Source organism: Pagrus pagrus (assembly GCF_965226575.1).
Source record: "Pagrus pagrus genome assembly, chromosome: 4".
NCBI lineage: Eukaryota > Metazoa > Chordata > Actinopteri > Spariformes > Sparidae > Pagrus > Pagrus pagrus.
This window is the reverse complement of record NC_140188.1, coordinates 35,073,446-35,090,351: the sequence shown is the minus strand read 5'-3', so window position 1 is coordinate 35,090,351 and position 16,906 is coordinate 35,073,446. Positions and strand designations below refer to the sequence as shown.

Genomic DNA, 16,906 nt, shown 5'->3' with positions numbered 1-16,906 from the left:
CATTTGTTGATAAAAATGATATGATATACTGTATGCCATTTTATAGTTTTGCTTTCAAAGGTTACTTTTCAAGATGATTTGATATTGTTGATCTCATCACTGGCACAAAAGTCATCTAGATTTTTCCATCACTGTTGTTGACTAAATCAACATTGTCTTGCTGGGGATCAGAGGAAAACCACCTGATCAAGGTTCTAGTTTAAAGCCCAGTCACTGAAGGAGCCTGAAACCAGCTGTTCCCTCTAAACTGTCACCATGTTAGCTACTTTGCCCCTACAACGCTCAGATTTTTCAGGATTTTTCATACTCTCTTTCCCTGGAAATCATTTAGACCTACAAAGAAGAGTCAGTAGTGCCTTTTGCAGTCACACACATCATAACTCACCTGTGCGGGTGTTGATAGTGAAGAAGTTCTGTGGGTTTCCACTGGTGATGCGGTAGTTGAGCCTATCAGCAGTGAGAGGAGGTGTGGCATCAGGATCCTGGGCCTGGATCTTGATCACAGAAACATCCCGCGGAGAGTTCTCGGGCACTGAGGGCCGGTAAAGTGGCTCTGAGGTCAGTGGGGCATTGTCGTTAACATCTTCCACCTGGATAAACACCTCAGTAGTTGCAAACTGGGGAACCACACCACGGTCACTGGCATACACTGTGAGCCAATAGGAGTCCTTGGTCTCACGGTCCAACATATCGGTGGTGTAGATCATTCCTGGAGGAGGAAGAGAGCAAAATGTACTACATAGAAAGCAATGTCAAGACTGGTTTTAAACTGCAACAGCACAGATAATTACAACCAGTAACCAGGAGTCTTTCTGAAAAGTCATGTTTCTTCAATTTTTGAGCACTACAAGCCAAAGCCCTGAATAAAGTTTTGTTTCTGTAAACCACGGATATCTTAAATTAGGGCTGCACAATTAATCAAAACGTTGTCGAAAACACAATATGGCCAAAGGTAAAATGTGTGACGAACAGCATTATCCTTTTCTTGTATAAAGTACTGTAGTGCTGCAGAGTTGCCTTTTAAAAAGTAAAAAAACAAAAAAGGTCTTGTCATTACACTTTATATGATTCTTATAAACGTTAACAAGAATCTATTATAGTTAATAATAGCAAAATTAACATATTATTGTTTTTTTAAGTGACTTATTAACTAATTTCTACCTAGAGTAGACTAACTTTTACAAGTGAAAGGTGTTTCTGGAGTAATTATCCTTCACTACAAGCACAAACAAACAACACTGCTGAGTTGAATGTTTGCGATGACGTGTATCTATAATTAGTTTCATATTAAGTGAAATCAAGTGTAAGAGGAGTCATTATGTGTGGAATAATGCCTTTCACATCTCATTTCCACAATCTGGCTTCTTTTCACCATCTCACCATTGGTGTCGGCAATTCCCTTTGCCTCCAAAATGTACGTATGCATGTATTTTTTTTATAAATCCCAAATTATTCTTTGAAAGTGGCGTATGTGGTTCCGGTGACATCACCATCCTGAATGGCAGCCTAAAGTAACAGCTCCCTCGCGAAAATAGTTATTCCGCCCCTTTAGACCGTCAAATACCAGATCTTCAGATATTACTTGAACAGACAAGAGGGGCAAGAATGGGGAAGTCGTGTGCAAACAAAGAAGTCACCGCTGCAGAAACTGCAATTGCAGAAAACTCGGAGAACAGCTCTCCTACGAAGGGACAAGATGGTGAAGCTAATGCTAACCCAGTTCTTTCAAGTGCCGTCGCAAGTCTGGCAAAAGTTTTGGAGGAGATTCGGGACTTCCGAAAAGACACAAAAGAACAACTGAACGAATTCATAAGAGAACAGATTGGGCTATTCTGCGAGACAAACTGTGCTTCTTCTCCCAATAGTTTTATATTATGGGACACACTTAAAGCCTTTTTAAGGGGACAAATAATCTCTTATACCAAAGGTATCAAAAAGAAATACATGGCAGAAATAGAAGAGTTGGAAACAGACATTTTGAAACTGGAAAAGGAGTTTCAACAATCAAGGTCTAAAAAAGTACACCAGTTATTGGTAAATAAAAAGCTTAGATACAATACTTTGCATACTTATAAAATTGAAAAAAATATTTTGAGAAGCAAGCAAAGATACTATGAATTGGGAGAGAGGGCACACAAAGTTTTGTCTTGGCAACTAAGAAAAGAAGAAAGCTCTAGGACGATTAACTCAATCCAAACTGAAACAGGCTCTGTATCATATAGCCCAACAGAAATTAATAATACATTTAAACAGTTTAACACAAATTTGTACACATCAGAACCACCAGAAAATTTTAGTAATATTGATGAATTTTTGTCCATGATTGAACTGCCCAAACTTGGCCAGGAAGATCAAAATATTCTTGACCTGCCCTTTACACAAAAAGAAATTGAAAAGGCTCTGGGCTCATTGCAAGCAAACAAATCACCGGGAGAAGATGGATTCCCCCCAGAATTTTACAGGGAATTTAAGGATTTACTCCTCCCACTTCTTATGGACATCATCAAGTTAGCCTCTAAGACCCAGACACTCCCTGAATCATTCTCTACTGCCATAATTACTGTGATCCACAAAAAAAATAGAGATCCATTGAAAAGCTCTTCCTACCGGCCAATTTCATTGTTAAATACAGATTATAAATTGATTTCCAAGGCTATGGCTAACAGACTTGGCCAATACCTGCCACAACTAATAAATCCAGACCAGTGTGGCTTTATTTCAAAGCGCTCCTCAGCAAACAACCTATGTAGGCTTTTTAATATTATTCATTTAACAACATCTGAAACAGAACCCAGTATAGCTGTAGCTAGATGCTGAGAAAGCCTTTGATAGGTTAGAGTGGCCATATTTATTTAAAGTGTTAGCCAAGTTTGGGTTCGGCCCATTATTTATTAGTTGGGTTCAAACTCTCTACCATAAACCCCAGGCAAAAATCAGCACCAATGGACAGATTTCATGTACATTCCCTTTAAGTAGATCAAGTCGACAGGGATGCCCTCTGTCTCCAGCACTTTTTGTTCTTGCAATTGAGCCCTTAGCTGAAGCAATTAGACAAGATCCTGATATAAAGGGCTTTCAGGTGGGTCAAGCAGTTCATAAAATTAATCTTCTGGCAGACGACGTAATTTTGTACTTAAAAGACCCTAGCAATTCTCTTTCCAAATTACAAACTGTATTGAAAACTTATGGTAGTATTTCAGGTTATAAGGTGAATTTGGAAAAAAGTGAAATTATGCCATTGACAAATTTTGATTACTCCGAGCTCCAGCGCAAAAGTCCGTTTAAGATGGCCTACGGACGGTATAAAATACCTTGGGATATTTGTAGACAACAACCTTAAAAACCTGTACAAATTGAATTATCTCCCACTGCTCAGTAAAATCGAAGATGATTTACGTAGATGGATGGGCTTGCCTCTCACCTTGATTGGTAGAGTCAATTGTATTAAAATGAATATACAACCAAGATTGCAATATCTGTTTCAATCTCTGCCCATTCCACTACCACAGTCCTTTTTCAAAGCTCTCAATAGACATGTCAGACAATTTTTATGGAATTGTAAAGTACCCCGGATATCCATGGGAAAGCTAACATGGGACTTCAGGGGGACTTCGACTACCAAGTTTTAAAAACTATTACTTGGCAGCTCAAATGAGGTTCATCTCTTCCTTTCTTGGACTCAAATCGGACTACACCCCCTGAAAGAAAAGGTCCATAGTGACTTCATTTATAAGCATAACTCTGGAACTGTAAACAAAAGGACAGATAACCCTATATTGAGGCATCTGATAAAAATTTGGTATGAGGCTCACAAAAGTCTTGGATTGAAGGTGGGACTGTCACCTAAAACACCTTTAAAGCAAAATGATGTTATACCCATGACTCTTGATAATAAGATTCTGGACACATGGCATCATAAAGGAATCCAACACTTGGAGGACTGCTTCGATAAAAGACTTTTTATGTCATTTGAACACCTGAAGAGGAAATATAACTTGTCTAATCAAACTTTTTTCTGTTATCTTCAACTAAGATCCTTTCTGAGGGCTAATTTGGGTTCTGAAATGATTTTGCCTGTCATGAATGATGTTGAAAAACTTCTTTTTGAGGGAAACACACACAAATTTATTTCTAAAATGTATCGCCTGTTGTTGAATGAGGGCCCCAAACCAGGATTGCATAAGTCTAGAATGAAATGGGAGTCAGATCTCAATGTTACAATTGATGAACAGTTGTGGACAGATTTGTGTCAGAACAGCTTGTCAACTATTATCAATGCCCGGTATAGATTGATTAATTATAATATTCTACATCAACTATACCTAACCCCAGAAAAATTGCATTCATTCAAATCTAACCTGTCAGACATGTGTTTCAGATGTGACAACTGAACGATATTAAATCAGAGATTACCAGCGTTAACCAAAAAATAGCGGAGGCAGAGGTACGAATTGAAAAAGTGGAAGACCGCGTTCAAAATCTGGAGCAGGTGCTGAATAAGGTGATAAAAGTCATGCACCAGCAAGAAAACAAGCTACTCGACCATGAAGCAAGATCCCGACGGGAGAATTTAAGGATATATAATGTTCCTGAAGGAGCCGAGGGGTCGTCTATGATGGACTTTGTGGAAAAACTACTGCGGGACACGCTGGAGATAAACCCTACCACGGAGCTCGACATTGAGAGGGCGCATCGGGCGCTGGCACCAAGACCCGCCGGAGACAGGCAAGACAAACCGCGGTCAATAATAGTCAAATTCCTCCGCTATAGGGTTAAAGAAGAGATTCTACGCAGAGCTTGGGAAAAGAGGAAGATTTTTCTGAACGGGAGGCTAATATACTTTGACCAGGATTACCCTCCAGCAGTCCTGCAGAAGAGGAAGGAATACGCAGAGGCAAAGCGGGTGTTAAAGCAGAAAAATATCTGCTTCCACACTCCGTTCCCGGCTAAACTACGAGTGTTTTATGAGGATGGAACACGTCTGTATCAGACAGCGGAGGAGGCGACCACCGACATGAAGGACAGAGGGCTACCAGTCAGCGTGATTACACCGAAGGAGAGTCTGGCTGAGCAGCTGTCCCGCACCGCCTGGGAAACAGCGGGAGGACCGATCCGGCGAGGGACAGGTGAGGAGCGAGAGAAAAACATCAGGGAGAGACTGCGAGCCTTCAGAAGACAGGTCACACCCTCTTCAGAGGAGTTATAATTACTGACTGACTTCTAAAGTGAGGTAAAACTCAACAGAACTTAAAATATGCGGTGTTACGCTCACCTCAAAATATTTGCATATACCTTTTACCCCAGTTGGGTGAGAATATATATATATAAGCGAGGGATGCATAAGGACACACTTTCTGTGTAATGAACAGAGACCTTTTTCCTCCTTTCTCCAAGTGCCATGGTGGGGGCCCTCAGCCCACAGGTGGGAGAGGCTTTCCCTCACAGCTAGACGTTCTTTCTAGCCCAGCCCAGGGTCATCTATTAGAGACCCCAGCCTTGGAATCACAGTTCTATTTCGTTACCTGTTATCTATGTTTGATGTTCTTGTTTGTTCAGGGAGTAGATCTACTAAGTCCTACTTTGTTTATTTTGTTGACACACAGTGAATACGCATGGCTAGTGACAAAGAACAATTTATTTCTTTTAATGTCAATGGGCTATTAAACCCAATTAAACGTAGCAAAATCCTATCTAAAGTGAGGGCAGAACAAGCCCATATAGTCTACTTACAGGAGACCCACCTGACAGATAAGTATGGAAGAATTATCCTATCTTTATTCAAGAGCGTAGATTTTCAGTTTGAGAGCATGATTTCATTCCTTTTCAGTGACATAGCTCCTTCTCGCGCTCAGATTTATTCTCCTCGCACTCATATTTTCTGCCCGCACTTGGATGTCTGCTGCTTTCTTTCAAAATGTGTGCTTGAACTCAAAAATCACATGCTCGTGCTCACATTTCTTCTGCTTGCACTCAAAAATTTCGCTCGCATTCAAATATGTCCTGCGCTCGCTCAGATCTAAAGTCTGCGCGCTCAAAACTAATGTGCACGCACTCAGAACAAGCACCTCTCAGGTTGAGGAGTCTGCTCAGACTCAAGGCTGTCCCTCCTTGCGCTCAAAATATTGTGTTTCACCAGCCAATAGGGGACAGCTAGAGTGTGGACCAATCAAATGACGGATGCCGCCAATGGTAAATTTTGCATTTTAAACCATCGGACGCCGGTTCGCATCCCGGCCGCCCCACTCTTGCTGTCTGTCATATTATTATTTTAAATTTGAATTAATAAATTACTGTTACAGTAATAGAATACGTGTACCCAGCTGATTCTCTTATTGAAACGTTTAACAAGAGATGGTCGGTAAATAGGCAAAGCTACGTGATTAAAAAGGTTTATTACACGGCTCTATTGAATGCTGCTCTCTGATTGGTCCATTGCTGCGTCGTCGTCAAGTATAACAGACCGTTGCTAGAGACGGCGCACTGATCCGCCCTGGCAACATGTAGCAACATAAGCAAGACAGCACCGCTGTCCAGCTCCTCTCTCAGGCCGGCCTTGAAAGTGAAAGTTAAAACTTTACCGAGCAATCATTGTCGCTGCTGAATCATTGTGGGTGATTATTTATTATTTATTTCACTCGTAAGGCCGTGTAATAAGCGGGATAATGTATAGTTAGTCAGTTGTTATGGAGAAATGGAGTTATGGAGTTCCATACAACCTGTCGGGGTTTATTTCTCCATAACAACCTCCGAACTATACATTATCCCTTACATAATGAAAAATACGCTATGATGATAATGATTTGATGATAACATTTGTGCGTGTAATGGGGTCAAAGCCAGGGGACGCATTACATTAAGTTAGTGTTGGTTATGCTTTCACAAGAAGAGGACTCGGAGCGAGGTACTGAGCGGGAGACGAGATGGACCAGCGCGGTCAAATACCTCAAGTTTATTGCTTAATGTTGCTACAACTGAAAACACATCGTTCATATAGTTTCAATAATAATATGACAGACAGCAAGAGTGGGGCGGCCGGGATGCGAACCGACGTCCGATGGTTTAAAATGCAAAATTTACCATTGGCCTTGATCACTCGGCCATCGTAACACGCTCACTTTAATGGTGATGTGAGTATTCATACTATATAGGCAAACATATGTCCGCTAATATTGAATAAAAAAGAGAATCTAAACTACGATAACTCGTTTTGCGATTACTTAAGAATAATTATACATAAATATGCTGGCGTCTTAAATAAGTGACGATTCAAATAGCTGGCTAATATGGTAAACTGGTGTATTTTGAGAGAAGCAGTTTTACAAACAGACCATATAGTGCAGCTGGTAACCAGAACGATCGTGCATTTTGTGGTAAAAGCATGAAATTTGGTACACTTATAGTCAAAGGCATTCTCAAAAGATTTGGATATGGAGCCATCATGAATTTTCAACATGGCGCCCATGGCAGCCATTTTTCAAAATGGCCGCCAGCAACAACTGTTTTCTTATGATGTATATAATATGGTATTTCAGACTTATTTACCATACATAGTACTTGGTAAATGTCTTTTGGATAATTTAAATTTGTCATTGAATATTCAAGAGGGCTGACATCCTTCAAGATGGCGGCTATCACTTTTATGGCTGTCTGATATGGGTGATCTCGGTGTCAAACCAGTATATATATATATTTTTTGTATTAAAATTTTGAACTTTGCAATTGCCCATAGCTTCCTTCTACCTCCTGGTGACCACAGTAGTCACACACTTGGTGACTACTGGTGACCTATGACCCTTGTTTATTTGAAGATGGCAGCCATATTTCCGAAATAAAAATTATATAATTTCAAGTAAGTTATCATCTAATCCCAATAACCCAATAATCTAAAAAAAAAAAAAAAGAAGAAGAAAAGTAAAAGAGTGGATGTCAAAACACAACCAGGGCACACTGGTGATACCACTGCTGTGAAACTCACTAGAGAACGCCTTGTTGAGAGAACAAAGACAGTGGACGACACGATACCAAGAAATAAGCTCCTGGTATTTGGTACTTCAAACGTGAGGAGAGTATCAAAACCAAAACAGAAAATGGTATCTCTCAAACAGGACATGGAGCTCTTTTCAAGATTATTCATTGCTTGCCAGACCCGAGATGGAAACCTAGAAGAGTTCTTTCGACACGAGAACCAACCATGTCCACCAGCAATTTCTGATGGGGGCGGTCTCCGACTGGGAGTGAAGAGTGATCTGCTTCCATGCCTGGAACAAGTTCACAGTGCATACTCTGACAGTCCAAAGGTTACCTGTACCATTGTAGATGGGGCAGCCATCATCCAGATGTTGAAACCAAGTTCAGTGAAAACCTTCAATGAGTATGCCAAAGTGATCTTCATTCCATACCTGACCAGAAAATTTGAAAGTGTGTCCAGGATTGATCTGGTGTGGGACCGCTACTTGTCTGACTCTCTGAAAGCTGCTACGAGAGCAAAGCGTGGGACTGGGATTGAGAGACGTGTGGTGGCTGATGCAGCCATACCCAGGAACTGGCAAAACTTTCTTAGAGTTGACAGCAATAAGACTGAGTTGTTTGCCTTTCTCTCAAATGCTCTGCTCAGATCATTCGTGCTGGAGGATAAACAGCTCGTTGTCACAAGTGACATGGAAATACTTAGCAAGCCACCACTCCCAGATAGACCTTCGATTGCTCCTTGTACACACGAGGAAGCTGATAGTCGCATGTTATTACACGTGGCCCATGCAGCAAGAAATGGCCATCATAAAATTATGATTCAAACAGTTGATACTGATGTTGTGGTGCTCGCTGTGGCAGTGGCTCAAACACTACAACCAGAGGATGAGCTTTGGTTGGCTTTTGGAACAGGGAAGAATTTCCGTTACTTGGCAGCCCATGAAATTGCAGCAGGGCTCGGACCCGAGAAAGCACGTGCACTACCAGTGTTCCATGCATTGACCGGTTGTGACACTGTGTCAAGCTTTGTTGGCCATGGGAAAAAGACTGCGTGGGCTGTATGGTCTGTGTTTCCCGAGCTTTCACATGCCCTATTGAAACTGTCTTCAGCCCCAAAGGATATACCACAGGAAGTAATGGCCGCAATTGAGAGGTTTGTGATCTTACTCTATGACCGAACCAGCACATGTACAGAAATCGATACGGCAAGGAGGAAGTTATTCGCAAAGAGGCACAATGTGCAAGCAATCCCCCCTACCAAGGCTGCCCTAGAAGAGCATGTAAAGAGAGCTGTGTACCAAGGAGGGCATGTGTGGGGTACAGTCCTGGTGTCAACACCAGAACTACCTTCACCATGCGAATGGGGCTGGTCAAAGTCATCTGAGGGGGACTATGAACCCTTCTGGACATGTCTACCAGATGCAGGCCAGTCCAGCTATGAACTTATCTCATGCAAATGCAAGAAGGGTTGTGTTGGGCAGTGCAAGTGCAAAAAGTCCCACTTACAGTGCACAGCCCTCTGCTTCTGTGAAGGAGAGTGTGAATAGTCTTCCGTGTGATAGACCCTATTTGCCTTGCTTAATATGAGTGTTATGGAACATGGAAAGAAGAGTTTTAGAAATTCAAAAGTTCGTATTAAAATTCTGCATCAGGAAAAATTTATAATTTCACACAGATCATCCATATCTAACAAGTTGGCGGCCATTTTGAATTTTCAATTGAAAAGTTCCACTATCCAAAAGACATTTACCAAGTACTATGTATGCTAAATAAGTCTGAAATATCATATTATATCCAGGATTCATAAGAAAATAGTTATTTCTGGCGGCCATTTTGAAAATGGCTGCCATGGCCGCCATGTTGAAAATTAAGGATGGCTCCATATCCAAATCTTTTGAGAATGCCTTTGGCTGTCAGTGTACCAAATTTCATGCTTTTACCACAAAATGCACGATTCCTTTACATTTTTGAACTAAGCTCTTGCACTAATATACCCGCCCCTACGGAGCACTCAAAAAAGTGCAAAGGAACGCACCCAAGGCGGCATCCGTCATTTGATTGGTCCACACTCTAGCTGTCCCCTATTGGCTGGTGAAATACAATATTTTGAGCGCAAGGAGGGACAGCCTTGAGTCTGAGCAGACTCCTCAACCTGAGAGGAGGTGCTTGTTCTGAGTGCGTGCACATTAGTTTTGAGCGCGCAGACTTTAGATCTGAGCGAGCGCAGGACATATTTGAATGCGAGCGAAATTTTTGAGTGCAAGCAGAAGAAATGTGAGCACGAGCATGTGATTTTTGAGTTCAAGCACACATTTTGAAAGAAAGCAGCAGACATCCAAGTGCAAGCAGAAAATATAAGTGCGAGGAGAATAAATCTGAGCGCGAGAAGGAGCTATGTCACTGAAAAGGAATGAAATCATGCTCTCAAACTGAAAATCTACGCTCTTGAATAAAGATAGGATAATTCTTCCATAGATAAGGAGCACGTAAAATTAAAGAGAATGGGCTTCACTAATTTGTTCTTTTCTTCATACAAATCAGGACATAGGAGAGGAGTTGCAATCCTCATTTCAAGCAAACTAAATTTTGAAAAAGTATCCGAAATGGGTGATAAAGATGGCAGATTTATTTTAGTAAAAGGAAAGATAGATGGGAATCCAATCACCCTTTTGAACGTTTATGCCCCCCCAGGGAGTGATAATAGTTTCTTCCAAAAAATCACTAATATTATGCTAACAGAAACAGAAGGCCTTTTGATTTGTGGAGAGGATTTAAATATACATTTAAATCCAAAGTTAGACTCGTCTAGTAGGAAAACTCACGATATGAAATCCCTATATAAGAAAGTAAATACACTTCTTGAAGAGGTAGGCTTATTGACATATGGCGAGGCCTTTTCCCTAACAGAAGGGATTACACTCACTATTCTGCTCCCCACTCTCTCTATACAAGGATAGATTATTTCATAACATTTGGCAAGGATAGATAAAGATAAAATACATACTTGTGGAATTGGGACGATAGATCTAAGTGACCATGCACCAATATACCTGTACTTATCCATTGATTTTAACCTAGGGTTAAAAAATAATATATGGAAATTGAACTCAAGCCTGTTAAATGATCCATCCTTTAAGGCACAAATTAAATCAGAAATTAGTCTCCTCTTAGAGCTCAATGATACTGGAGAGGTCTCACCTCCCATATTATGGGATACTTTGAAGGCTGTACTAAGAGGGAAAATTATAGCAATATCCTCATTCAAGAAAAAAAATAGGAATAGAAAATTAGGAGACTTAAAAAACAAACTAAAGGAACTAGAAAGAAAACATAAAATGGATTCGGCACAGGATACATTAAGAGAAATTAAAAACATTAGGAACGAAATTAATTATCTGGCCACACAAGAAATCAAGAAAATTTTAATGTTTCTGAAACAGAGACACTATGAAAGTGGCTCTTAATCTACGAAAATACTGGCATGGCAAGAACAAAAGTGATAAAAAATAAATTAAATTAAATTCAGGAAGCTTTTGAAGTATTCTATAAAACCCTATATTCTGAAGTCCCTGGTGGGACTGTAACTCAGATGGACAGCTTCCTGAATTCCCTAGACCTACCCACTCTAGATGAAGAACAAAATCAAACAATGACAGCGGACATAACTGAAGAAGAATTAAAAGCTGCAATTAGTAGGCTTAAATTAAGCAAGTCACCAGGATCTGATGGTTACACGGCAGAGTGGTATAAAGAATTTAAAAAAGAACTAATACCCGTTCTACTTCCCACATTGAATTGGGCTTTGAAAAAGGCACAAACGCCACCCAGCTGGAAGGAGGCAATAATTTCAGCTATACCAAAAGAAGGCAAGGATAAAATGGAGTGTGGATCTTTTAGGCCAATTTCTGTTCTTAATGTGGACTATAAACTTTTTACGTCTATCATGGCCAAACGATTAGAAGAATTTCTACCAACATTGATACATAACGACCAGACAGGTTTCATACATCAACGCCAAACACAAGACAATATACGAAAGACACTACATATTATGGACTATATACAAAAAAATAAAATTAAAGCAATTGTGATAAGCGTAGACGCTGAAAAAGCCTTTGATTCCGTCAATTGGAATTTTCTCTACAGGGTATTATATAAATTCGGCTTCCATGATACGACTATTAAAACTATACAGGCACTATATGACAATCCTACCGCTAGGATTAAAATCAATGGATAGTTATCAAACAGTTTTACCCTAGAAAGGGGCACCAGACAGGGTTGTGCATGGTCACCATTACTCTTCACATTGTATTTGGAACCACTAGCTCAATTCATTAGACAAAACGAAGACATCAAGGGAATCACTATTAAAGGGACGGAATATAAATTGGCCTGTTACGCGGATGACATTTTGGTCTACCTTGGACACCCAACATACTCTTTACCTAAATTGATGCAATCATTTGAACAGTACGGCCAATTATCAGGGTACAAAATCAATATAGGTAAAACCCAGCTACTTTCATATAATTATTGCCCACCAGAAGCAAGATGGAATTTAATTCCTTTCTTTAGCCTTAGCTCAAGAATTGACTCTATCAAAATGAATATATTGCCATGATTTTTATATTTATTTCAAACCCTGCCAATAGAGATTAACCAAAATCAATTTAACGAGTGGGACAAAATGTTATCTAGGTATATATGGCAAGGTAAAAGACCAAGGGTTCGCCTCAAAACTTTACAGCTGGCTAAGCAAAAGGGAGGATGGGGCTTGCCTTATTTCAGATATTATTATTTTACAGCGCAGATGACAGCAGTAATATGCTGGTGTAACCTGTCATACACTGCCCAATGGAAAAACCTTGAGGAAAAAATGTTGTCCATTCCCATTCAGGCAATTTTAGCTGATAATAATTTACAAACCCACATAAATAACATTGATAACCCATGGGTGAAATGGACCCTTAAAACATGGAAAACTATCATAATGGAATATAAACTCGAGACCAATATTACAGCTCTTAAATGGTGTGCTTACGATTTACATCTAATAAATTGGATTCTAGGTTCAAGGATTGGATAGCTAAGGGTATAACAGTCTTATGTAGTATAATGAAAGATGGAAAATTGCTCAGTTTTGAAACGCTTAAAAGGACATTTATTAGAAAAACAAGACTTCTATCGATATCTGCAGTTACGGCATTATGTTGATACGAAGATGAAAAATGTAACAAAGACAGGCACACGTTTGATTGAATTGTTTATAAAAAGCTATAATTCAGAAACTATTGATAGAATTGTTTCATGTCTGTATAAGGGTCTATTGGATTTGAAATCACATTCAACTTCATATATTAAAATAAAATGGGAAAAGGAAGGAGGGATAAATATATCTGAGGAAGAATGGACGGCAATATGGAGGTATCAATGGATGTGTACCAGCTCGCAAAAGTGGAGGGAATTCGGCTGGAAGAGCCTAATTAGGTACTTTATAACACCCTCCCAGAAGTCTCACTATGATAATAACTCTCCTGTCTGCTGGAGGAACTGTGGAAATCAAAGTGCAAACCACTACCATATTTTTTGGGACTGCTCTGTCTTGAGGGACTACTGGAGAGAAATACACAACGCCCTACAGGATATCTTCAAATGTGAAATACCCCTTGAGAGTAAGACTATGTTTTTTGGACACATACCTCAGGAATGGCCGAAAAGAGATAAACATTTAGTAAATATTTTGCTGGTGGCCTGTAAAAAGAGTATTACCAGAAAATGGTTATCACCAGAGAGCCCAACCATAAATATATGGATGGATATCACAATGGACATTTATAAAATGGAAAAGATAACAGCTTTTGTAAATCAATTTACATCATACTGGGAAAACTGGGTCAAATATGTCACGCCTCATAGGCCAGATTTTATTTTCACAAAGCAGTAGCTATGATGTATGAGAAAGATCACTCCCTACCAGTACATAGTTTTTTTGTTTGTTTGTTTCAATTGTTGTTATGGTTGTAAGTTTTTCTTCTCATAACTTGGATATAAACTAAAATACTATTTCGGCATTTAGGGCAGACAACAGATGCAAGAAGTATGCTCACATGATGTATATGCTGCGAATGTCTGTTTCTGAATGTCAATAAAAAATAAATTACAAAAAAAAAAAAAGAAAGTGGCGTAGGTGCATTTCAAGCCCTATTTTGTGTGTACACAAGATTTATAAATGAGGCCCCTGGTGCGGTGGATTGTGAGCCGTAGTTGCCCCGGTGGTCACGCCGATCACTTTGACTGTGTCAGCTGCAGTGTCTCTTGGCTCATAGGTAAAGCAAACAGGCCAGGTGGCGGCGCAATAGCAGGAAGAGCTGGCCTGTCCGCTCTACATAATGAGCCCGTAGACACTGTGGCAGTGAAGAGTGGCTTGGGAGGATGAGAGACACCAAGTGGAGCAGCAGAAGGCCAGGCAAGAGGCCAAAGGGGTCAATGTGTTTGCTGGCAGGGCTGTGGCTCGTAGGCCCCAGTATATGAGATTCCAAGAAAAACATATCTGTCATCAGGTTATCTGGATAACCTGATGAAGGTCCAAGTGCCAAAACGCTGTTGTCATTAAACTTAACTGCAAGTGAAGTGGACAGTGTGTGGACAGTTTTTTTCCTGACTTTGTCGGTCCTCTTTAGTCTCCTATGCATCTGTCAATTTTTAGGTGTGCAACAGCTGTACCTTGTGACTTAACAATTATGACCTTAACCCATACTTACGACTTTCATCTTAAGCTAATCTAATTTAAATTTTGTCTCATAATTATGATTTTTTTCCCCATAATTTCAACTGTTTTTATATCTCATAACTTTTGATCTCATAATTTCTACTGTTTATTTCATGATTATGGCTGTGTCTCTTATAATTATGACTTATCATGGGAATATTTATTCATCAAGCTTAGTTTTCATCTCATCCTTCTTTGACAGGTTGTGACTGCAGCAGGTAGGCTGATTGTTTATTCAAAGCTGCTGCTGGGCACTGATTGTCCCACTGTGAATATTTTCTGATAAACTGACAATGCAGAAACTCCTGATTGACTCTGTGTGCAAAACCTGGACATGTCACGTTTTAAATGAATAAAGGTTCATAGTTTGGCTCAGGTCCTAAATGCAGTTGTTGGTGCTGTACTCTTAGTTACTTGTTTGAGTTTATAGGTCAGGTGAAATGCAGCTCCTCTGCCCTCGCACACAGAGTGAATGACAGGATGATACTGTACGTGACAAGATTGTTACATCATGTGTCATGAAATGTAACGATTTGCTCTTGCTGAGCTGTTCAGCTTTGCTAATGAGAAGATGCCAACCTTTTCTGAAGGCATGCCATATAACCAAGTAGTTTTAGTTTATAATTTTATTATTTAACATTCAACCGGATTATGCAAACTTTGAACATTATATTTCTTAACTTGGAGAATAAAAGTGGCGTTCAGTTCCGGTGCGCTCCAGCAGCACTCATTACCAAATTAACCAAGATGTTGACATAAATCCACGTTGATCTAGAAATATGCAGTTGCGACATCCATCTGATTTTGATAGAGCATGTCAGGCTACTGTGACTGACTGAATCAATATGAGATGTTCTTCTAACGTTATTTTTCCCTTGGTGCACAGAACAGCTTTGGCGCAAATAAATTCAACCAGGATGTAACTAGCTACTACAGCCAGCCCACATTCAGGAGCCAGCCTATCACACCTTAGCAAGAAAACACAAACACAAAGCCTATCCTTCCACTGTACTGGAAGTACAGCCGTAGTACAGAAATACAGTATGTGTCTTACTTTGCCAGAAACGTTGTTTCTAATTGTGTTTCTAATACACATGCTTCCACACTGTGGTAAACTCCAGGAAATAGTATCAAGACCATGGACAGTGTGTTACTGTTTTTGTCCTTTGGGATAATTCAATGTTCAAGGTTAGCTGTAATTAATTCAGAGTTGCCCTTTGCTGTGTTCCCTCTGCCTTACTGTGCATTCATCTCTGCCTCCCTCTACCCCCTGAGTGAACTACAATTAATGACTACGCACCATGCTACAACACTGCTTCTAATAGCCTAAGCTCTTGCTTACGAGTCTGCTTTACAATTAAGATAGTGGAATTAACTATAAACATCACAGGAGTGCTAGACATTAAAAACAATGGAGAAGCAGGGGGGAAAGTCACCATCCAATCAGCTTCTTCTCAGCACAGAGCAGAAACAAAGCAGAGCTGCTACAATGCTGAAGGAAAAGACTGAACACTGATGATAGAGAATGGAATCATGGTTCCCGACTTTTCTAGAGAATATTTTCCAAGACCTTTCCAGGACATTTTCAGTGACAATCTAGCTGGTATGACAGAAAAGGATTGTACTCATACACTAATATGTTCCTTAATTAACTCATTTATAACCCCAATCCCTTTTTCTCTTGTGAATTATATTAAGCATTGCTGCCTGTGACAGATGCTGAGAGGAAGTCACTCTTTATTAGGCCTGCAGCCATGGATTATTTTTGAATTCTATTAGTTATTTCATCAAATAATCGAGTAATTTGCTAAAAAATATTTTGCATTATTAAAGAGCAATAGTAAATATACAAAAGAGAAAATAAGACCAGTTTCTTAAAGTGAACTACTAACTGTTTCCTTAAAAGAAAAATTACTCTGTACTCTTAATGTCCCACCCACGAGCAATATCCAATCAACACTGACAGTTGTTTCAAGACAGGCAGGCTGCAACGGTCGCTTTCCTAAACATCACAATCCTAATGATCTATTTGTGTGATGGAAAGTATGTCCAGTCTCTCACTGGATCTCTTTGTGGCCCACAGTGTTGTGCTTCAGAGTAAAAAACACAAAATGCATCCGTCTCACCTTTTCATTGCAACTCTGCATCGACATTTAGGGAATTATT

General features: G+C 39.9%; 1 protein-coding gene across 9 annotated transcripts in view; it reads right to left on the bottom strand.

The window, feature by feature from the left end:
• The window catches only part of fat3a (FAT atypical cadherin 3a), a 353,888-nt gene that overhangs the window by 184,717 nt on the left and 152,265 nt on the right, over positions 1 to 16,906 (bottom strand). For all 9 annotated transcript variants that reach the window (XM_084350977.1, XM_084350971.1, XM_084350970.1 and 6 more), the window contains one exon: positions 386 to 709. In XM_084350977.1, the coding sequence (XP_084207103.1) occupies positions 386 to 709 (324 nt within the window). The remainder of the gene's footprint in view (positions 1 to 385; positions 710 to 16,906) is intronic.